We start from the raw sequence: 23,257 nt of genomic DNA on the forward strand, positions 1-23,257 counted from the left end.
GGAAGCATTTAGATAGTTTTAATTTATAAAACATCATCTACAAAGAAAACAGACAATCAATTTTGCTGCTAGGCAAGACTATTCTTTTCTAGTTTCTATTTGATAGTGTTTTCACCTTAGTAAAAGAGACAAAAACTATTATTAAGATATTTACATTCATGTTTTAAAAACCCTGTGTTCATTGTCACATGCAAATGAAACAACACACAGTACAGCCACTGTATTACAGAAAGAATCTGGCATTGACTTGAATTTAAAAAGCCATCAATTGTGCCTAGGTTAAGAGATTGTCTTCTATAAACTCATGGTATACGAAAGACTCCCCCAAAACTTTAGCACCAGATGAGCCTGTGATTCCCAGGCTTTTGAGATCAGATTTCTCTAAAAAACCCACAAACCCACACAATCAGCCATATACTTCTTGCTCTTCAGCCCGGGTTTTGCTGTATTTCTTCACAGCCCCCTTTCCCAAACTGCACGTGACTTTTCCAGCTTCCAGGAGGAAGGTGGATGATTCGGCTTACACTCACTTGCATTCTGCTGCTGCCGCTGATAAAGGGATTAATCCCAGCTCTATAAATGCTCTTATGGCCAAAGCAGTTACTCGAGCGCCAAAAAAGATCACTGACTACAAACTTCTCGCTTTCTGCATATGACATGTCCCTGCAACGGGCTGCATTGTGGATTTGGGGAGATGGAGGAAGAGACACAGACAGACAGCTTTAGACAGAGAGAACCACTACCTGACCCACATTCACAAGTATTTTGAAGCTGGCCATCAGGCAGTAGAGAGATGTTGCTCTAATAGTGAGGCCTGGCTTGGTGTAGACTATTTCCTATTCTATCCAATACTCCAACACCCGCATTTCCAGGCAGCTTAGTAGCCCTAGGCTGAAGATATATTTTGAAGCGTTAAAACTAAAAATCAATACTTTCCAGTATCAAAAAAGAAGAAGCATGGAAGCAAACTGTTCAGAGCTGCAAAAACCAAATGCAGAGCACTGTACTGCATGGCACATGAAGGGTTCATTTCTGAGATGCCGTTTCAGAGTATCCTTCCAAACTTAGGCAAACCATGAACTGAAAAAGTTACGACAACGTAGTCTCTTTCCACTCCCTGTACCTAGTTCATATATTTAGATAAATCTTTTGTTGACTAAAAAAATGCCCTCCCATATTCTTATAAAGACAGTTCTGTCTCCTAGATATGCCAGCTCAAAGGACTCGCACTTAACTTTAACAGAAGCTGTTTTTCCTAAAGCCAAACCAATTCCTAATATACATTTCGCTCAATAGGACAAATACAACTGCAACATTCCTGAGCAAGTATTTTCACATCCATTTAAGCATAAAGTGGCATAAATCCGTCTTACTCACACAGAAAATTAATTCGGAAGCCACAAGCAACCAAAGACAGCAAAACACAGAAATCCATACACACAGAAAGGCGGTTGTTCTTCAAGTTTTGGATAAGTACAACTGGTTTTAATGCACTTACATTGCAAAGGTGTTTCCTCTTTATGGTTTAGAAGCACTGAGGGGGATGGGACAGAACAGTATTTTGAGTGAGGCAAATGGTGGTTTTACTAAAGGACTAAAGTTCCCAAACCCATATGCTTGTGCAAGCGTACTGCTCTTAGAGCAGAGAGAAGTTTTTTTTGCATTTAACTGCAAAGATAGACAACAGCATTTAGCTTATGCATCAGCCTGCATTTGTGACAGTTATTCACTACATTGGTTTCTTTTTAATGCACAAAGTTGTCATGAGCAGGAAGTTGTCATATCAGGTGCCATTAGACCACTGTGAAGTGAACAGATCTAAGATTCCAGATCAATCTCTCCAGTTTTCCCAATAATATCCACAAAAGGTTTAGAGAACTGACTATCAAAACATTTTCAGCACATCATCTCAGTCTTCTTAACCTACAAGCTTCGATTAAGTTAATTACTGCACTTAAAAAAAGAGACTTTATTCCTTACTCAGGCAAAGACTCCCATTAAAAGTCCCATCAGAAGACAGCTTTTGCAGGACTGCAGCTTCCTTCTATAGCTTTGAATTCGAGTTCTCCCTAACACCGAACATGACGCATGTGGGCTATTATTCCTCAATTACGTCTTCAGGCAGGTGTCGAGGGAAAAGTTGTAATAGAAAGCATGCCTTGCAGGTTTTTCAACTGCACAATACTGTGTCTCAAAATTCTCAATTACTTGTTTCATATTTGGTTGATTGCTGCCAGGAAGGCAGTGAGGAATACCATATTTCCACAGACATAGATGGTTAACACAATCTGTTTAAACAGACGACCCTGCAAGGAAACAGGAAGAAAAGCCATAGAAGCGTCAGTCTTTTTATTGGTTTAAACAAAGAATCATCCCATCTCATAGTAGTTATTTACAAAATTGTGACTTACCTCTGCTTCTGCAGATGTGAGTGACTGCAGTATCTGTACTCTGTCATCCTCTATCACTTCAACTGTTAGTGGGAAGAAAAAGAATAAAAAGTCTGCCCTTAAGAGGAAGGGGGGGTTTCACTTTTATACTGCAGAAGTCTTGATCCTGTGACTAAGTAACTAAGCCTTACACAGCATCAAATTTGAAAAGCACCTGGAAGTCTCATTTGACATTTCATGACCCGTACTATCACGCTCATAGCACAAGTGAAAACTTATTCTGGAGCCGACCTATAAAAAGTAACTTCTGGACATTGAAGTCGCAAAACATTTTGTCTCTTTTGCTAGAGTGAGTCATCAAAACACTGATTTTTGAGCTGAACAAAACATTTGTTTGATCTAAAACCTTTTGCTTTTCATTTTAAGATAACTAGATTTCATTAAGCAGTATTTTCCATTAGCCAACACGAGAACATTCATTGTTCAAACATTTCAGGTTCATTTCGCTATTTCTAGGAAGTAATTACTGCAGTTAAATTTAAATTCACATCTTTTATAATCACTCTTTCTCCATGTGCCGCCTTGCACAGCCTAACTAATCATGCTGCTTCAATTCTGCAGACGTCTCACCTCTGCCTTAGATACAGGTCGTTTCCATGTGCACAGTCATCTCCTCTCAGTGACACCAGCCAGTAAAGCTAAGAATTTCCAATGAATTTACTACATATTGGAGTCAGGATTTCACCTTCATTCCCCTGTTCACTCAAAATTGCAAGTGTTTGTGCTCAAGTTTCTGATCATTTTGTTCATGCCATAACAGCCACTCATATCAGCAATTTGTCACAAGAAAATGCAGACTGAATCTGCATGAATTAACCAGGACTTTACCTACCCACCTGGGATCAAATTCATGGTAAACAGTGATAGATTCTTGGAAAATACTTGCACGTTTCAGTCTACCCTATGAACTGTGGTTTGAGAAATATGAGGCTACTACTTAAAATAGCAGAAAAACAATTTTTCTAGAACATTTTGGTCTTGAAAACTGGTTTAGTCCCATATTAGTTTGTACAGAAGATATGAGACTATTACCCGAGAGTTATTCCCTTTCAGCTTCCAAGTTAGAGGCCAAAGAACACCTCCTGAAATTCAATCCACTCTGTTACATTTTTTTGCACAATCCTTGGCAAGCAAGGTAAAACCAGGAGTTTTCTTGGGTTTGTACCTTTACGTATGAGACAGTAGCTGTGTATCTCCAGAAGAACATCAATACTGACATGCCAAGCTACAAAACCAATCATTGTATAGGTGTCCCATGGGTCTGGTAGGTCGAGTGCTGGTAGATCCATTCCCAAGAACATAGTCACCACTAGTCAGTAAAAACAAGATAAGAATACACTAAGGGTGCTGTGTAGGGGTAATTAAAAAAAATGGTCTCAATACCTTTGGCAATAGGTTTCCCATGAACCGCCTATAACTGCTTGGGGAATGATGTTAAAGGAGTCCATGCAGCTAAAAGCTTTTTTTTTCTGGCAGTGTGAGGGGGAAGGCAGGGAGGAAAGAAGACCACCGAGATAGTCTTCATCCTGCTCAGTGCCCCATCAAATTCCAGACACAGAAGACACTAGCATTTGTGACTCTACCAATAAGACCACAGTCACCACAACATTTGTGTTTAAGCTGCCTGTGGAAACTTGTCACTATTAATAGAATTAAGCCCAGCTTCTGGTTCTGTAAGTGCACTTCACCTCCCCCATTAAATAACATTGAACTATGTTACTGCAAAAACACTATCCTCAAATCTTCCAAGACAAAAAGAAATTGCTCAAGATAAGAACAGGCCCTCATTACAGAGATCTTTCAGATTTGTCTGTAATCTCCTTGGTTTTACATAGTCACTTGTGCTCCCTAAAGGCGTACCGGAGGGCCACTTAAAACTCACACAGAAGATGGCCAGCAAGAAAAAAATCTTCAGAGGCGCCTGGACTGGATGTCCATAGATGTTTTAAACAAGCAATAGCCCAGACAATGAATAAAGTTCCTTGAAATTACTTAAGGGAGTTACAACCATTACTCCTACTCACCAGCCAGTATTCTAGTTGTCGTGCCAGTACTCCAGTGAAACCAGTTAAACAATTGCCTCCTACAAAACAATAAAAAGCATTTTATTGGTTACGTAGTTTGGGGAAGGGGGGGAAATAAATAAATAAACCAAAGAACATTGTTACCTACTTTGAAGACATCTTTTCAATGTAAAAAGAATTTTTAAAGAAACAGGCATATTTAACTCCTGTGGCTGTAACTTAACGAGTTAGTTGTGGGTACCTTGGTGCATGACGAGATGGTCTGAAACCTGCCATAAGCGGCTGAAAGATTGTCAAAGCCATCACGGTACAGCCGAGATAGGGATGAAAACCTGCTTGCTAAATAAACACAGGACATTTTTTTCTTTAATACCATATTTATATAAAGATACAGAAAAAAATACCAAAAAGTTGATAGTTTTATTTATGCTTGTATTAGTAAGTTACAATGGCAGAGCAGCACTGTGTTTAGGCCAGCAGCAGAGGTGACAGGGCCCAGTAAGCCGCCCTGCAGCTGGAAGGAGTCGGTTCTCCTTCACAGCATGAGACACCGACAAGTCTGCCCAGTGTTTGTCCCACCTTTTTGCTGTATTGAGAAATTCTACCAGCTGAAGAGCAGAGAGCAGTATGACTGTAGAAGCTACGCTCCAAGCTCTTCATCCTCAATCCTGCGTCTTCAGGAGAGGCCTATTTTGTAACTCCACTGGTCTCCCCTCTCACCCTACCTGTTCTAATCTTAACCCTAGAACATTTTAACTCAGTTTCCCTAGCTCATACCTCTAACCACATACTTCTACCACCTTTAATTAAGATACTCTCTAGACTTTCCAATTTCTGATATCACCTTGCACCAAATATTATACAGGTGACAGCAACAGATATACAATCTCTATCTATCTAATGTTCCAGACTAAGCTTAATCACTGGATACAGTTACTCAAGTCCAAGTTCATAACAACACTTATTCCCAGCAGGTTTACCATGTTAGTAAGTCAGCCATCCCATCCTCACTCCACTCCCAAATTTAAGTTCTCTAAGGAAATGGGAAGACTGATTTAGTACATAAAGAAACTGTGAGCAAGGCCTTTATTTGGGAGAAAGGAAAGTACTGAAGTTTTTCAATTGTAGTTAAAGGAGGCAACATTCCTCTTCTGTGTTGCTGGGATTTGGAATCAGCCTCCTTAAGGACTGCTTTCACAACAATTTCCTTGGCAATAGCTGTAACTTGTTAGTTATCAGTGGACCTCCTTCACATTCATTTGGTCCAACCTTTACATTTGAGTTAAAACAAAAGCACACACTTACTTGGCTCCATCCTCCTCGGTATATAAAAGGCAATACAAAAGAAATGCTTGTAAGCATGACTGTGGTCAACATAAGCATACGATGCACCTAGAAAAGTTAAGTTTGCTTTTAGAAACTCTACAGCTTTCTTAACACGCCATTAAAATACATTTAACAGATCTACAGTTAAAGATGTTCTTGGTGTCCTCTTTAGACTTTGCTTTTACTAGTAAAGTAGGTGAATTTCTGACCTGTAATTGTTCCATTTTATAAGGTTAAAGAACAGAGATTCAACTTGGTGTGATTTTTATCTATTTCTTCAATCTAGTAGGTTTATAATTCTGCTTACAATAAAGCTAGAAAATACAGCTGGAGATTTGGGGAGATTTTGCCCACCTGAAACCACACCTCCTTTCCAAACAGGAATGAATGAGACCAGACAGGTTTGAAGAATCGTGCAACAATAACACCAATACTAACTGTGGTAATCCAAGCAACAAACATTAGCGCTCCTGAAAATTGAAAAAAATACAAGGCAAACATGAGTAATTTAGCTGCGTATGAATACAGCTTCAAAGACTGTCTAACAGTTTAGTCCGTATGCCTATGGTCAGAATTTACCAGTGATAAGTTTTTAATTATGCGGTTCAGACTACAACTTTATAGCATTTCTCTTGCTAGAGGGCAGAAATATCCATATAAAAGATAATCATACTATGCCCACACAGCACGACAGAGCAGCTCTGGCTACTGCGCATTTCACATGTGCCAGCACAGTCAGTGCATACTGGTGAGAGATGCTGTTCTGTCACCAACTTAGACATCAGAGGATGAAAGGTGGCATTTCTTACAATTTGTTCGACAAAGAATGAGTGATAGTTCTCTCATGGGCCTGCTTTAAAAGCCAGTACCATGACAGAAAAAATTCTCATTAGCTTCAATGACTCTGGACTGCCAGTTGAGGGGTTTCTCATTTCAAATAGAATTAAACCAATAATGCGACTAGAACAAATTAAACCAGAGAGAAAGCTGTAAACAGAAACAAGCTGTAATTATAAATTTAAGAGAAAAGCCAAACGCAGGTTCATTTTCCTGGGCAAAAAGAATCTTATAACTCTGTTCTTGAAATGAAAAATTATTAATAACTTTACTCTGCCTTCACAGTCTCAGATCTTGCTAGCCAACAGTATATACAACATGAGTGCCAGAAAGACAAAAGGAGATACTTACTCTGCAATAGTAAGGAAAAACTTAACTCGTCAGTCTCAGCCAGTCTAGAACTGGAAGACAAAACTAGAAGTCGCAGCTTACCATGAGCCTTGATAAGTCGTGGGGAGCGGGAACCTCCGATATCCTGAGGAAGGCCTGTGACATTGTACATTCCATTGGTGATCAGAGGCTGACGATGATGTTTGTATATTAGTCCACCTGAGCAGTGACATAAAGTGGTTTATTTAAGGCTGATGAAAGCCACTACACTTGTAAGGGTGCCCAACTCCTTATTTATGCAAGCCCTCTTCTGACCACCAAGCATAATCACACAAACTAAAATTTCTGACACACAATATGGTAAGAACCTAAGATGTCATCTAAGCTGTCTTGCATACTTCATGTACAAGAACCAACCCACCCCTCTACAGAAAATAGCTTCCTCCACTACACACACAAGACGTGAAGAATAATCCCCTTTGATGCTAGTGTCCATTTCAAAAAGATGTGGCCAGCTCTCAAGAAACTCACAGTTCCTAGCATCAAGTGGCCGTACAACACACATACATGAGTAGGTTTACTATAACTTCCAAAAGCAAACCAGTGATCCGGAGAGGCAGTAAAGATGACTAGACTAAGCGGCCCAAACTTGGAAACCTTAGTTCAGATAGTAATTCTCAGCTTACGTAAGCCATATCTTTCATAAGGATTACTAACTCATTTAGAGCTGTTCAAAGAAAAGCAACCATATGCAAGTCAAGTTTACCTTCACTGGCTTCCCCATCTGCCAGAAAGATGTAGTAACTGGCATCCAGATTAAATCTCCCTTTATAAGCAGGAAGACGAATACTCCTTCTGAAAGAACACTGAAGAACACCATCCGCAAGCCTCCATGACACATCTTCAAGGGCATTCTGTGAAACAGGAGACATTTAATACCCAGTCTTTTCAGACTGGCAGAGTAATTGGCTTAAAATAATCCTGCAAAAGACAAGAGTATCATTGGTGCACAAAGAACGAACGGCAGCGGTCAGGGTGGGGAAATAAAAATCCCTCGCATACCAGCTTAGAATGTATGTCAGTAAGTCAACACAGCAACATAAGGGTTGGACTTATTACCACCAATTTTTCCAGTTCACAACAATCTCCCCTTCCCTTCCAACCTTTAACCCAAGATATATCGATTGCAACTGCAGACCTAGCAAAGGGACAGAGTAATAATGGGCAAAGGTCCTCAAGAAAGTAAGCTCCCACCACGTGACTTACTTCCTAGTAAATGTTACCTTTGGAAGTCTAAATTTAATTTTTAAAAGTAAAAGCCCAACCAATCTCACCTTAAAGAATTACGGATCCACCTTACTGTTTACAGCTGCTGTGCAAAATAAAAGCATAAAGCAGCAGCATACCCCTCATTACTTCAAACCTACATTTGCGGAAGCGTCTTAGTTGTTTTCAAATGTACCTCTGAATCCAGAACAGGAGGACTTCGTCCCTTCAGACAGGCAGTCCTTACATGAACACGGTGGTCCTCATTAATGCACAGATACGCATCATCACCACCCTGGAGAGTTTAAAAGAAAAATGTATTTATAGCCCAATAAAAACCACTACTGGCAGTCTCCAAAAGCTCTTTGATTTAATATATGCAACAAGACCCGAGACAGATTTCTGTAGCTGTCAAGCTATTATTTCCCAGCTTTCAAACGCTTCAGTATTACAGAGGAACCACATTAAGTCAAACAGATGACACATCATAAAGAATATTATGATTTACACTCCCCCCCTCCCCTCCCAGGGTAACAACCACGTTATCAGAAGTTTCTTTAATTATTTAGAATTTACTAAATTAACTAGACAAGACAGAGATGGATGTTGATGTTATTTAAAAAACCTCTTTAGTTAAAAGTTGGGTTTCCTCATAGCTGTAAAGTCAAAGTACTGTTAAGAACCAAGTGTTCTTGCACTAGAGACATGAATATAAACAGCCTCTCCCCTTTGTGCAACAGTTAGTTTATGGATTATGCATTTGTCAGCAGCATCGTTCCTTCACTTTAACAGCAATTAGAAAAAAGGATCTCTAAACACATTTTAAGATTGAATAGAGTCACTCCTGTACAAACAATGATGAAATGCAAATGGTTTTCAGAAAGCGTAGCAACTCAGCTTCTGACAGGTGAGGTTCTTGGCTAGGTAACAAAGAAAGATTGATCTAATCGGGAATTCCAGTCAGCTACTGTGCAATCAGATAGGTTCGATTCTGCTAAGACAGGTATCCACAGGGAAATTGTATTGCAAATAGTCAGTCCTGAGCTAAAACTGAATATCCACCTATAAAAGGCAACCTTGCTTCAGCACTATGGGAGAGCAGTTACTCTGAGTGACATTAAGCAGCATTTCAGTTTTCCATATGCATTTTTTTGCTAGAGTACCATTCAAACTTTACTAAGATCACAAAAGCAACTAAAAGTAGAATAGGACACTCACCATCCACTGGTCATGGGACAATGCAAATGCTAAGTATCCTTCACTTGGACCACTCATTTCAATAAATACTGAACTCTTCTCTTGTTGGAAGGATAGAAAAAAACAGGAAGCACTTCCAGGATCACAGCTTGAAGGGTTCCTAACGCAGAACTTCATACTTCCACAACCTGATGCATTAAACTAGACAATTAAGTGAACAAACAAGTCATAAGCAACAAGAGTTCCCCTCTTCTTCCTCCCTTTCTACCCAGTTCTAGAAGAAAGCATACAAGGAACAGCAAAGAAATGCCATCTATGTCTACATACCAATCTCTTAACCCATCCCTACAATTACCCCAGGACTAGTAGGTAAAATGATGGCGAGTTCCAAGCTGTACTTTTACTCAAGTTGAATTTTCACTTTAAAGACATTATAATAGAATAACTTTGAAAAGAAAGTAAAAACTTTAGAGAAACTTCCTTTGGTTTAATTTTTAGAGAGGTAATATCAGCTGTAGGATGAGGGGAAAAAAGAAAGGAAGACAAGCTTTTTGTTTCCTTTTTAAACTAGCAACTCCACCGATAACACTATGAGAAAATACATGGATTAGAAGTCACACTTATTCTAGATCAAATAGTGATACTTGCTCAATCCATCCAAGAATCAGTAATGGAAGTCAGTTACATAGATGAACTCATAGAAGGAAGTTTCTGAGCCTACAGTTACTAAATAGGAAGTTATTAGTCAAGACCAGAGCAAGTCTTTTCTCATCTCTTCCCAAGTATGCATAATATTTTCTGACTATTAATTTCTAAATGTTTTATCAACCTTTTGACCCTTGTGTGGCGTGACAACATTTAACCCACACAAGTTCAGGCAACTCAGCGAACACAACTGGGTAGCTGTCTATGTTCCTGGCCTCTGATATCCAAGTTACTCATCCACCATCTCTTGCTTTCTGTCAATAAGCTGTATCAATGTGATTTCTTTAAATTCCATTGATCACAAGCATTAAAGAGCATTTTTTAGGTTTATCATTACTTACTGGTTTTGATAAGTAGGAAACCAAGTGTGAAGTCAGTAGAGCCTCTGATGTTGTGTGCAAGGGTGGTGTTGGGGACGGTGCATTAGGCTGAGAAACAATAGGACCAGGAATCTTCACCCAGAAAGTCTTGTATTTCTTCACAACTGTGGCTCTTAAACACAACACAGAGTCATCAACTACTATGTATCAGTATACATTAACAGGTGATACTTTCAAAAAAAAAAAAAGGAAAGGAAAAGCTTCTATAGTTTGTTCAACTGATTTGCAAAACCCCCACCTTTTTGCAGACCTCTACCATTTTAGGGATTACAGTAGGAAAATATCCGAAATATCGTTGGAAAAATAATTTTGAAGTGTACTACTGCATGCTCTACTGGATATAAGAAACATTCATGCCTGTGGCACAGATTACAACCTCAGCGAAGAGTTGCACGGATTTTATCCATTAGTTCCCAAAAAGCTAGCAGTATAACAGGAGGGTATATACACTATTTTATTAGGTACAAGAACAGAAAAAGATTCTTAACACTGTATATTACAGGCATGAGAAGTGAACAGTTAACCAGAAACACTAAAGAAACCAGTCTCCAAATCCCCTTCTACACTCCCCACAAAAAAATCAAACTAATCATCTTCAAGTTTTCCCTAAAGAAAAAGTGTCTGCATTAACGTAGACTCTGCAGCAAGCAAGAGGTGTCGGCTTTTCAGGCCATTAGTCCAAGGATATTTTTTCAGTTGCTGGCCAATATTTGACACAGAGAATGGTACAAGTTTACCTTATTTGCATTTTAATAAACAAGAACTAATGCTATATTTACTTACAAAAACTGTACACGCTTTGGTGCATCTGCAGGAGCAATCCAATAAACTTTTATGTATTTCTTTTTTGCTTTACTTGTATGACTGACAGCTGAATTCTGAAAACACACACATATGGAACGTTACACAGTGGATATGCACTAAGGAAATTTCAGCTAACACAGTCATCACAGGCTGCAGCTAAATCCTAACTAGACACTGCACTGTTACACTGCACAGACCCAGGCCAACTAGCTTTTCCCCAATCAGTCATAATCAACTCCGATGAAGTCTACCACTGAAATGTATACGTACTAACAAACTTTAAGGCTAAAAGAAACAACTAGAGGTCTCTCTTAATCCAGAAGACTCCAAGTGATGAGACAGAAGTCCCTGCAGCATTTATGCAGAAATGGTGTGATAGCACTCCGGTTTTTGGTAGTAGGAGCATGAAGGGACAGTGCAATGACTGTACAGAGAAAACAGAACTAGTATTCCAGAGGGGGGGGGGGGGGGGGGGGGGAAATAGTCGTCTTGGGGTCAGAGAGTTATTTGCACAAGATAAACAAATCAGATACAGCACTGAACTAAGTCCTCAGAGCACAGAGGGCACAACCCAGACATCCCCACGGCTTTACAGCACTGATGAATGCATTACTTGGATGCCACTGGGGGGGGGGGGGGGCAGGTGGTAAAACTGAAGAGGGAAAAAAAAAAACCACATCTAGGCAGGCTGAGAACTTTGTCCACACCAGCTCAGATGACACTGCACACATTCATGAAGTCCAAGCAGGTTACTGAAACACTAGTCAGAGTTCACATCTCTTGCACATGAGGCAAAATCAATTTATCTAAAACGGATATTGAAGATTGTGATCTAACTTGTTACTAAGAAGGCTCCATTAACAGTAACTGACAGAGCAACACTAAAGATAAGTCTATTCTAGTGCTTGTTTGCCACAATAACTGACCTAAACTTCCCTTGCTGCAAGATATTTTCTCTAACGAGCATGGAAAATTATTGATAACTCTCCTCTTCAAAGCAAATAGAGCATGCCCTCCTCTTTTTAATATTAAGTACAATAACCAGGAATACACCGCATTCATTGTGTACAAGTAAAAATTACGTTATGAATGCTGCATCTTCCTGCAACAGTCAAAAGCCTTCTACCACAGGGATAGTTTAAATGGTACGTATGAATGGTCTGACAGAGTTGCAGTGAGAGATGCCTCGATACTGGAAGTTAGACCAATTTCCCGAGAGACTTACTGAGCTCAAAGAAGATTACATAGCTTAGCTCTGTCCTACCACAGACATGGTCTAGTACAAACACCTCAGTGCCTGATATCCCATTTTAAGACACTAGACTATACCTTGGTACGGCCACATGTCAGAAGCTGAGAAAGTCTCCTGTCAACTAACATGAAAGAACCAACTGCAGGGCTATCCAGGTGTTCTGCATCCCGGGCCTGTATGAAAAATCCTTCAAAATCTGGTCCAGACAGATGAACTGAAGGAAGAAGAAAAATAAAAGGAAGTTGAAATATTCTCCAGAGGAAGAATATAATATTTCAACAATGACCACCAGAAGTTCATTTTACAAGTACTGAATGACTGCTAAATGGATCACCTGAGCAAGATTCAACTGCTTAGAGAGATCCAATACAGCTAGCTGAGGAAAGACATCCTACAACACAAAGAAACAGTAAATTAAACTTTGGCTATAACTGACACAATACCTTCTATGCTGTCCCCTGGTTTAAATTCAGTCCCATTCACTGTAATGGTGTGCTCAGGTGACGGTTGTGGAGAGCTACCGTGACAGGGTATCATGCTAGTGCAGGCTTCTCTTATTTTTCCATTTGGATAGCCATCCACAGATGCACAGAAGCAAATAAACATCCAAACAGCAAAAGCAAGGCCAGGCAGCTCCATCTATATAAAGTAAGAGTTACAGGCAATTAAATACAATTTACAACGTTTACATTACAGCTCACCACTCATCTTTAGAAGAGTGAGTTGAATACTGAAATTTAAAAATATGTTTAAAACAAAAGCATGCACGAGAGGACAGCGTTCCCAGCTGCAGAAGCTAAAAGTAACATGTGCTTCTGATAACTGCCAGACTTTGCAAGAATGTTCACAGATAGCATGTTTCAGGCCATCAAAAGTATAGACAGTAGATGGATCCCTCCATTCACTGGATGGATTATTTCTCTCAGTGCATTTTGACACCACTTTTTAAATTTCTTTTGCTTACGCTTCTATTGTTCTCGCAAAACAAAAAATCATCCAAGTTCCTTAAATATCTGCACAGGACAAATGGATCTTAAAACATGTTTCATTGACGTATAAAGGTCCACAGCACTGAGGAACTACAGAGCTAGTATCAAGCCCACTCTCTTATTAATCATAGCTCCAAGTTGTGCATCATTACAGACTGCCTTTTGTTTCCACAACTCGTGTCTATTTCTTCACATATGACAAATAATTCCCGGGTAACAAGTTCTTCTTTCTGCAGGGAAACTAAAGTTGCCAAATGTCAGAAATAGATCTTATACATGCAAAAGAGTGGAAATTTGGTATACAGATTTAGACAAAGAAATATATGTATGTTTGTTGCAGACAAGCACAAGACTTCCTTTGAACTCTTGGATATTGGACCTCCAGACAATTAGTCAAACAATATAATTGCTTGTCACACTCTCATTAAGGGAACAGTATACATGAAAAACAGGTAGGGCAGTAGGACCAAAGAGCTTAAAACAGTTATATGAACCCCTAATCCTGGCATTCATCATATAACGTCTTGCTCTGCCACAATACCATTTTCAAAAAGGCTGTAATAATTGCTTTGTTACTCAGCAGCGTGCAGGGTTTACAGTTGCATCGTTGTTTAGAGAATGCCTTAGCCAACAAGAAAAAGCATTTGCATGTCCAAAAGGCCAGGAGAACAGAGATAAACTGCCTTTCAAACCTTAGGCACAAGAAGTGGGTTATCAGCTCTAGCGGAACATATACCAGGCAAGTAGGCCTGCCTTCTGGAAAAGCCATGTCCATTTTGCACCAAGTGATAAGAAGTATCAGGTTATGGAGTTCCCTGACAGTACGCATGGACATGAAGATAAGAAAGGCACAGAGCCATTTCAGACTGAACTCCGATACCTAAAAAGCAGTCAAATGAAGACAAGGCATGTCATTAGTCCTACACACTCTCTAGGAGTCATCAATATTAACTTTTCCAAAGTTCTCAGGGCAATGGTACATTTGTACTTCAACATAAGGGCTCCTTGGCAACTTTACACCAGTAAATAGAAGAAAATCAGAGGGGAGAGGGGGCTGAACAGTTACATTTCAGGAACTAGGGGAAAAAAAAAAACCCAAACCAAACACCACTCAACACCTCCTCCCAAATATTCAAGATAACATTATGATAATATCTTTAACTTCTAGTTAAAGTAAACTTTTCCTTCTAGTTCCAATACTTCTCCAAACTGTCACAAACCTACATCAACATGACTTTATTAATAAGTGAAGGAAGCCTATGGGAAGCTAAAAACTAAGGTTCAGTACAATGGTGGCATTAAAGCAGCTTTTATATGTACCAGTGAAATCTTCAAAACAAGTTGCTGCCAGAAGAGATAAGGCTGCATACCGCAGAGACAAGAAAAAGGGCAGGTTTGTATTCTAGTTTAAGTAGCAGAGGATGTGGTATGGATTTAAAATGAAACAAGAAATATTCTTTGGCAGACTCAACTGACTCAAAAGCTGGCAGACGAGAAAGAGGAAGAAGCAGAGATGAAAAGAATGAGAAAGGCCAAAATCTGGAAGTACTGCACTGAAGAGCAATTTTAAAAAACATTTTTTCTTTTTTAAACGGGGTTTTTTTTAAACAGGTTTTTTCTTTTTTAAACAGGGTTAACTGTAAAAGAGCATCTTCTGTCATTTTTAGACATTTTCTCTATGCACGTTCAATGATGAGGGCTAGATCCTATAAAGGATAGTAATTTCCATATTAAAATTTAGCCTTCTTCAAACAATACTTTTTCAGTTGCTTTGAGAAGTCCCTTTCCTCCTTTAATGTGGAAAATACATTGTCACACCCTACATTCTCCACTTACATAGTAAAAGAGGCAGAGAGAAGATGGGAAGCACTCTTACAACATCAATCATTCTGTGGTTAAAGATTCTTTTTGTATTTTTAGGAAAATATCTCCTAAAGTGTTATTGTAGACAAAACAGTACAATAGGTCAACATTCTAGGGAAGTCAAGCTTTAAGAAATTATTCCTGAATTTCAGATTAAAGAACTCTGGACTGTAACTCAAATACCATAGTAAAACCCTTTTTATAACACAGTAGAACTTCATATTTAAAATTTTAGTTTGGAATAGCCAAAAATAGAAGTTTACAGTCACTCACCTGCTGCCCCTAACGTAGCTGGGATCTCACTGTGCCTCCCCACCCACTCTGCGGCGTGCACACACCCCCTCAGCCTTCGGACAAGACTGTTCAGAACAAGCCTCATACAAATCATAACGAGCAAGACAGACAAGGACACAAAACCTGAATATACAGGAAAGAAGAGGGGAAATCCAAGACATGCCCAGAACTTCCTCGTATAAGCAGGTTAAGATGTCTCCTTTAGCTCTAAAAAAGTACCTGTTACAAGAGCATGAAGCAGCCCTCGTGAGTATGACAGTCTGGCCAAGAGAAGGAGAAAGTGAGTTAGTCTGGAAAGCTGAGCACATATCATTAGTGGTTCAAAAGTGAACAATGTTAAAAAGACACCTAAGGAAGATACCTAATTAAACTAACAAATCAGCAATAAGCAATTCTGAGAAGGGACAAGAAAAAGTATCTTTTTACTCAGGCTGAAGATCAATAAGCAATTTAATGCACCCTCAGCCAAGTATGTCCACAGTAGATTGGCTGTTTTGCTAAACAAAAAAACCCAACTAAACAAAGTCAGCCACTGACAAGCAACACATCACTGCTATATGAAACAGTCACCTCTTCTTCTGTAAGATTACATGGTTTCCTCTTTTCTCTGATTAGAGTTCTACAGCCACGATAGCGTTATTTCTCTCCAAGTGATGTTGTCAGGAATGACTGCATTTTTAGACATTTAGCACGTCATACATACCACAATGCAGAAGTTATTTAGAATTAGAGGACTAACTAGCTTCAAAATTTTAACCAATCACACACAGAGGTAAAGGAATCAAAGTTTGTAATAAGTGAACGTACAATACACTGTAGAATATGTGACTTTTGTCTGATATTCCTCTTCGCAGGCAAAACAAAGGAAGATAACTAAATCTCACAACTACACATATAACTACAACCCTGAACAAGAAGTGTTAGGATTAATGGCATGGAAATGATTTGTTAGAGAGATTAGGTTCAGGAAAGCTGAAGTGAGATATGTGAATCATGCTTAACCTCACCACAAAAGAATAAATGCCTTTTAAAGAATAAAGTAAAAATAAAAATAGTTCCCCACCTGTAACAAGAAGGACCCGGGAGACTGATCAAAGCTATCACATCTTACAGAACTGTTACTCACACTATTATTCTAGTCCTCCCAGAAACATGGCTGAATTAAAAAAACACAGTTAGTTTGCATTCAAATAAAGACGAATCAGCAGATGTCTGCAAGATTGTCTTTTCTAGGCAAGAACATAACAAACTGCATCAAAACCTTAAATCACCAAGTATTGCCACTAAAGCTAGATTCAAAATGAGAATCTATGCTAACTGAAGTTTTGAGGTGTGTAAACTGTGGAACAGCCTGCTCTTACCTACACCAGTTGAAAATAGCCCCAGTTTCCACCGTGACTTATTAGAAATTTGTCCTTCTTGACAGATTTTGCTTGCAAGTTGTATTAAAAAGCTTTGGCCATAGCGGCTTATTTATAACCCTTTGAAATACAACAACTCATTGGTGACAGCCTGTGAATTAGCAGTCAAGTTCCCTGTACTAAAGAGGAACAGGAACAACTGACTTCAGGACTGAAGCATGATGATGTTAAAAAGCATAAAAGCTAATTCCTGCAGCATTTTTCAACTGGCAATTCTCCCGTGTTTTTGTTAACTTACTATCGTTCAAACAGCCTGGAAGAACAACAGGGAGTTTAAGGATTTCTGCACTATCCAGTGACTTGTTTTCCAAGATAAATGCTTTACACTGAAATGCTTGTGTCAACCAAGGGCCTGAGAGTACGCATAATCTCCTTCCTCTACCCTGCCTGCACGCCAGCAGCACGCCATGAGGTAGCGTGCACCAGTAAACGCCCCAGTCAAGGTTACAAGGATGTGCTACAGAGCATGCTAGCTCCACAGTCAGAACACAATCACACAGCATCGATTGTTCATTTCACTTCATAGAATCATAGAATCATCTAGGTTGGAAAAGACCTTTAAGATCATCCAGTCCAACCATCTTGTACTATACACAGACTTTTCAATATGCTCTACACTACCAAAGGCAGCATAAGATCCAGCAGTCCTTTCTCTACAGATACAGATACTAGCACTCACCACACCATTACAGTATAAGACAGTTATTCAAACCATTATGTTTCCTACCTTTATTTAGAATGGAAAAATACTTCAATATTCATCAGTTTGAAGCATGACTGCAAATTTGTTATTCCCTCCCCCACCCTCCCTATTCAAATCTTCAGTACAATACATAGCTCGCATCCCCTGGCAGGAAAGAAAGCTTCAGAACAAGTTTGCTCAAAGAAACTTCATCATTACCTGTAATTTGAATGGTGTTTCAAATATCGTATCATTCTTGGGGCAGAGAGGGGGAGGGAGGGAATTCTGTACTTCAAGCCATTTATAATACAGCCCTCTAATTATTAGAAAGCCAAAAAATATGAACTGGCAGTCATCTTCTCATCACCCTTGCCTAACCTGGACAAAATGCTTTAGAAAGAAGTTAAGCTTTGCCAAGGGAGCTGAGTAATCAGAATGTCAATTAACATTTATTTCATATGAAACTTGACTGTAACTGTAAAATTCAATTTCCTACAGAGATTACTCAATACTAACAGCTTACTTGTAATCTGAAGTTTCAGTCAAGCATTTCTTGAGCCATACTACCAAGTTATTTTATATGTTTGCCGGGCAGGTCAGAACTCAAGACAGAAATAGAGCTTTTTGCTAGAGCACCCTTTTTTGGGAACTTACATTGCATACAACCCACCAGAAATTTGGAGGAAAGTCATGTAGAAAAATCAGAACGGGGTCCCAAAGGTACTCCAAGCGTGGCCCGTTATTCCAACAGTAGTGGGACGCAGAACAGTTATTTTAAATAAGAGGCAGCCAAAAAAGCTCACTGAGAACCTACAACAGATATTCCTGAAGAAGTGAACTAGAAACAAGCATTTCAGTAAGTATGAACGGAGATGAAGTAGCTAGCATTCTTCATACTTACGATGGACTGTGACAAGACAAGAACACCTCTCTGATAAGTCAAGCAATTAATGGTTAAAGGCCAAAGAAATTATCTGTGGCTTAACCTCAAGAGATTCTGCCTGGCAAGGCAGATTGCAAAGAGAAATATGGGTTTGCTCCTAACAATAGCTACCAGCTTCTGTAAAGTTTCAATGCAATACAACTACACTTGTCTGAACATTTAGAATTTATCATCCCATTCATTCAGAAGTCATCTCCTTGTCCTCCTAAGGAGGGAGGAAGAAAGAAAAGAAATGGTTGGGAAAAAAAAAAAAAAAAAGTGCTATAATTTAGGAACAGAATCTTTAAAAGCCTGAACCAACCATACCAAAATGTAGTGGGAATCTTATAATGATATTTAGCATACATGGGAATTTATTCTCCTGATTACATCTCATGGTCTTACAGTAACTGAATTTGGATAAATGGAGAGCAGTAAGCTACTCCCTCCTGTGCTGAAAAAACTCCTACAGTCCCTGCAGGTATCAACAGCTAAGAAAGCCCTGGTAGCCTAATTCCTCAAGAGCCCAATGTTCACAGACTAACTCAGGATCTCTTCACAGAAATTATCTTCTTTCAGCTGTTTAACAGAACTTCATTAGCTGCAGAGTATGAAATCTAAAACTAGTTTCAGAGAGGAAGAGGAGATAAGAGGAGAGGCAAGGCAAACACATTGCCAATTCAAAGGCAAAAAATGCTATCATAGCTAAAACTTTTCTCTGAGCACCATCAGACGAGTGCAGGCAGAAAAGGGAAAAAGATATCTAACGGAGAATAAGCTGTATTAACAGGAGGTGTTTGTGCCATGTCTCTTTAGAAATATACTCTTACAAAGCAAAAGCAGGCAGCCTTGCTGCCCAGGAGTCACCTTCCCTCTGAGTTCAGAAAAAGAGCTTGGCTTAACTTCTGCTCATTTAAATGTGATCATATCACAATACCTGGACTGAGCAAGGGCAGAAAACAAGTAGCATTCACATTCACAATAACTCACTACTTTTAAAATACAAACACACACACACACAAGATGACAAAACATACACACCTCAGCCTCTTGGTCTTTCTACCCAGGAAAGATTTAAAGAGAACCTCAAGGCTTGTGTGTTTCAAAACAAGTTTTTGTAACAGTTTAAGCATTGGTACTTACCTTACAGCCAGTCCTTCTGTTACAGTGACCAAGTCCGAGTAAAATTGCCAGTGGTTTTCTACTCATAGTAAGACAACTTATATTACATTGTAACTGCTTCTATTTGACTTGTATCTAACAGTAATAACCTTTATCATACCCAGGATCACAGGAAGTTTGTCTGAAAGAAGAAAGAGCACACACACAAAAAAGGAAACATTTATAAAGGCATTCTTAACATCAGGCACACAATTTATACTGCTTCCCAAGCTAAGCCCATAACACCCTACACTTCAGCTGAAATGCATGAAGTTGTAATGAGGCACTGACCCTGCAGCTTCCTTTGCTTTGTCAGGCATGTACTTCCACAGACCTCAGAGAGTTTCATGTTAAGTAATTATTTTAATTATCTTCTGGTGCAGTTAAGGGGGGAAAAAACAACCCACAAACAAACCACAACTTTTGATACCTTCTTCCTCAAAGCACAAGCTCGTACAAGTTTGCAGCATGATTTTAAAGCTTGTTATGCACTTACTCCCTATCAAAGAGACTCTTTTAGAAGAGGAATAAGCAATCTTACAAAGGAATACAGTAAGTTTGTCTTTTTTTCCCATATATCCCACCAAGAATAAACAAGAGGCAAGGATTTTGCCCTGTTCAGTTGTTTACTTGATTATTTAACTTTCTGTTGGGCAGCTGATCCACATATAATCTTTCAGGCCCCAACCTCGCAAACTTTTATCTATATGAAGAACCCAAAGTCGCAGGCTGACCTAAAACCGACATAGTTTGTTACTCTAACAAGCAAATCCAACTAGAGGATCAGCATGTTTACTGTCACGGTTACCATACAGCCATCTCCTATGCACGTTAATGAAGAAACAAAATAAGAAAGTGATATTCATGTGACATTAAGAAGGAAACAAGGTGCAAGAGGAACACGGTTGGTGCGGCTTCCAGATAAAATAAGGCATAGCTTACCTTTACTTGTTAAGGCAAGCAGGCTTAAGTTTTCTCCAAAGCAATTCAGAAAGGCTTGCACGCAAGGCAGCAGCTACAAGGTGCTTTAAAAGCTTCACCAGATCTTAATTTGCTTCACAGCTGCTGTAGATACTCTAGCCAGCGTATATAGTTTGCAAAAAGCCTGCAGCACAGACACTGAGCACTCACTGGTGCCAGTCCCGCTGAAGCGCGGCGGCAGCTTCCCTAGGCTGGCCCCGCTCCCCGGGGAAGGCGGCGGGCAGCCCGGCCCCCCGTTCTCCGCCCGGGCGTCTCCCACGGCAGCCCCGGCTTTTCTGGCCACGGGGGAGGCGCGGGGGGTGGGCAGCGAGCGGAGCAAGAGGCCGGGGCCCTTCGAAAGGTGGGTGCCCGGTGCGAATCCCCAGAAAAACCGTGGTCCCCTGAAACACGTGAAGGGCACGTAATTCCTCCCAAACCTTGGAGGCGTGGATGAACGTCCTGGGTTTGCAACTGGAGTCTTGCCCCGTGGGTTTTAGGGAGAGATTGTCCTTGTCAAAGCCCGTGGAGCTCGCTGGCGGTGCTATGCGTGGGCCCAAAGGTGTTCAGGCACGCCGGCTGGCAAAATCCGGCCTTTCTTATCAAGAAAGTAAATAAGGACTGGCTGTAACTGGGGGTTTGCAGTTACTTACGCAGGCTTCTCAGAGTTCTGTTTTTCTTTTCTTCCAAGTCCTCAATTGCTCACGAATCAAAGCGGCACAAAGAGGCAATTATTTAATAAAAGTCCAGTGGGAATTTTGCCCTCCCACGGAATAGAAACATTGTGTTTGTGTTAACAAACCCCTTGACTGGAGGGTTCTGGTAATTCGGTTGCTTATTAGTAGCTCTGAGCAGTTCTAGTGATCTCAATACTATTAATTTAGTCATATTTCCTTAAAAAGTACTATCTACTAAAACACAGCAGACTTGCAAATGCTCTGTTAGTGTTCTACTGTTTTCTCAGTTGCTGTAAAAGCAGCATTAACCTTAGAGGTACTCAGTAATAGCATATTATAAGATATATTTTATGTGAAAACCAATAGTGAACTACTTTACCTGATCAGACCAATGCTTTAACTGTTACACTTGTATTATCTTGCTTGTAGAAGTCACCAGGAAGCTGAGATCTCACTAAGTGTACAGCAACTGAGGAAATATAAGGCTTAAAATTAAACATAGATATTTCCCCCTAGGTGGGGAAAAAAACCTATCAAGTTTACAACAGCCATTCATAAAGTCCCCAAAATATGAAAGTTTGATAAAATTGTACGCCCAAGTACATATGTGCTTTGTTAAGTGCTTGTGTGTTTCTAATTAATTTATGCTGATTAAAACCAGCCTTCCTTGCAGATAAGTTATTAGTATGACAAATACTAACATAAATACATTTACAGTATGAAAGCTCTGGTGATCACAGTGACCAATATTCTTGACAATATCTGGACTCATAACTTACACAGATTATAGTAGGAACTAATATCCAAATATTTTTTTAAGGTCTTATTTTAGGGTCTCGGCCCATTGACAGAATGGGGTCTATACTTCTGAAACATTGTTATAAATATAAGAATATATGGCAGTAATTTCCTCATTAAGACCCACAAGGAGAGATGAAAATGCAAGCTACAATCCTGTTGGAAACTGTAATCAGTTTAAGAAAATAAATTCATTTATCTGTGAAAGGTAAAGTGGGTAAGGCAGGGAATACTGTTTTGCTGCTCATTTTATAGCTGCTTTTATTTCAGAAGGTGTTAGCTATTGGCAAAGAGCTATAAAGCAAGAAAACCAGGAAAAAACAATTACTCTTTAACTACTAAGTACAAGTACCCATACTCCTTCTGTGCAGGCAATCATCAATCTGTCTGGAAGGACTCTTTTCAAACATACCAGTCTCCTTAAAAAAAAAAAAAAAAATCAATAGTCCTACAGTGTTAATGAAAGTATTTCTGTGAGAGAGTGCTGCATGCTAATTTAAGTGTCAATATCCAAGTTGTATCCAGGAAATAAAACACATTAGGATATATGAACTATAAAAAGCCTGCAGACACATCTTCTTTGCAAAGTGTACTGCAATTACAGTTCTCCTACTGTGTTCATAATAATTCTGTATTTATTGCAAGTGGAAGTTTCTAGCTTAACCAAATGATCAGGTAGAGACATAGAGGGCTGGGGCTTGGTTTTTAATCTTACTGCAAGCCTGAAGAGAGATAAAGTCCTGTAATCTACTATTGAACTGTGTCAGAGGATGACGACATCAAGAGGCAAACGAACAACATAACATCTAACATGAAAAGAAGCTGATGACTTTTTTTGCATAGTTTGTTACAGTACCTCAAGGAAGTAAGTGAAAGCTTATGATTTTGAAAGCAACAGCAATTTCTTAAAGGAGACTGCGTG

The 23,257-nt window shown here is 39.4% G+C and overlaps 1 protein-coding gene across 7 annotated transcripts; it reads right to left on the reverse strand.

Annotated features, from left to right (window-relative positions):
- Positions 1 to 1,230: 1,230 nt before the first annotated feature.
- Positions 1,231 to 22,025, reverse strand: FRRS1 (ferric chelate reductase 1). Of its 7 annotated transcripts, XM_075711669.1 has the most exons (18): positions 21,917 to 22,025; positions 21,301 to 21,454; positions 19,886 to 20,045; positions 13,015 to 13,210; positions 12,649 to 12,785; positions 11,299 to 11,393; positions 10,477 to 10,627; positions 9,452 to 9,631; positions 8,430 to 8,528; positions 7,734 to 7,881; positions 7,070 to 7,186; positions 6,155 to 6,270; positions 5,780 to 5,866; positions 4,716 to 4,813; positions 4,475 to 4,533; positions 3,616 to 3,759; positions 2,412 to 2,473; positions 1,231 to 2,306 (listed from the first exon to the last, which is right to left on the reverse strand). In XM_075711669.1, the coding sequence occupies exons 3-18, from the start codon at positions 19,949 to 19,951 to the stop codon at positions 2,214 to 2,216; spliced, it is 1,848 nt and encodes a 615-aa protein (XP_075567784.1). In that variant the 5' UTR covers positions 19,952 to 20,045; positions 21,301 to 21,454; positions 21,917 to 22,025; the 3' UTR covers positions 1,231 to 2,213. The 7 variants fall into 7 exon arrangements, with proteins under 7 accessions (XP_075567784.1, XP_075567786.1, XP_075567783.1 ...); XM_075711671.1 differs by lacking the exons at positions 21,301 to 21,454; positions 21,917 to 22,025 and adding an exon at positions 21,514 to 21,710; XM_075711668.1 differs by lacking the exons at positions 21,301 to 21,454; positions 21,917 to 22,025 and adding an exon at positions 20,846 to 21,102.
- Between the last annotated feature and the right edge of the window lie 1,232 nt (positions 22,026 to 23,257).

The sequence above is a fragment of the Pelecanus crispus genome, chromosome 5 (assembly GCF_030463565.1).
Source record: "Pelecanus crispus isolate bPelCri1 chromosome 5, bPelCri1.pri, whole genome shotgun sequence".
In the NCBI taxonomy this organism is placed as follows: domain Eukaryota; kingdom Metazoa; phylum Chordata; class Aves; order Pelecaniformes; family Pelecanidae; genus Pelecanus; species Pelecanus crispus.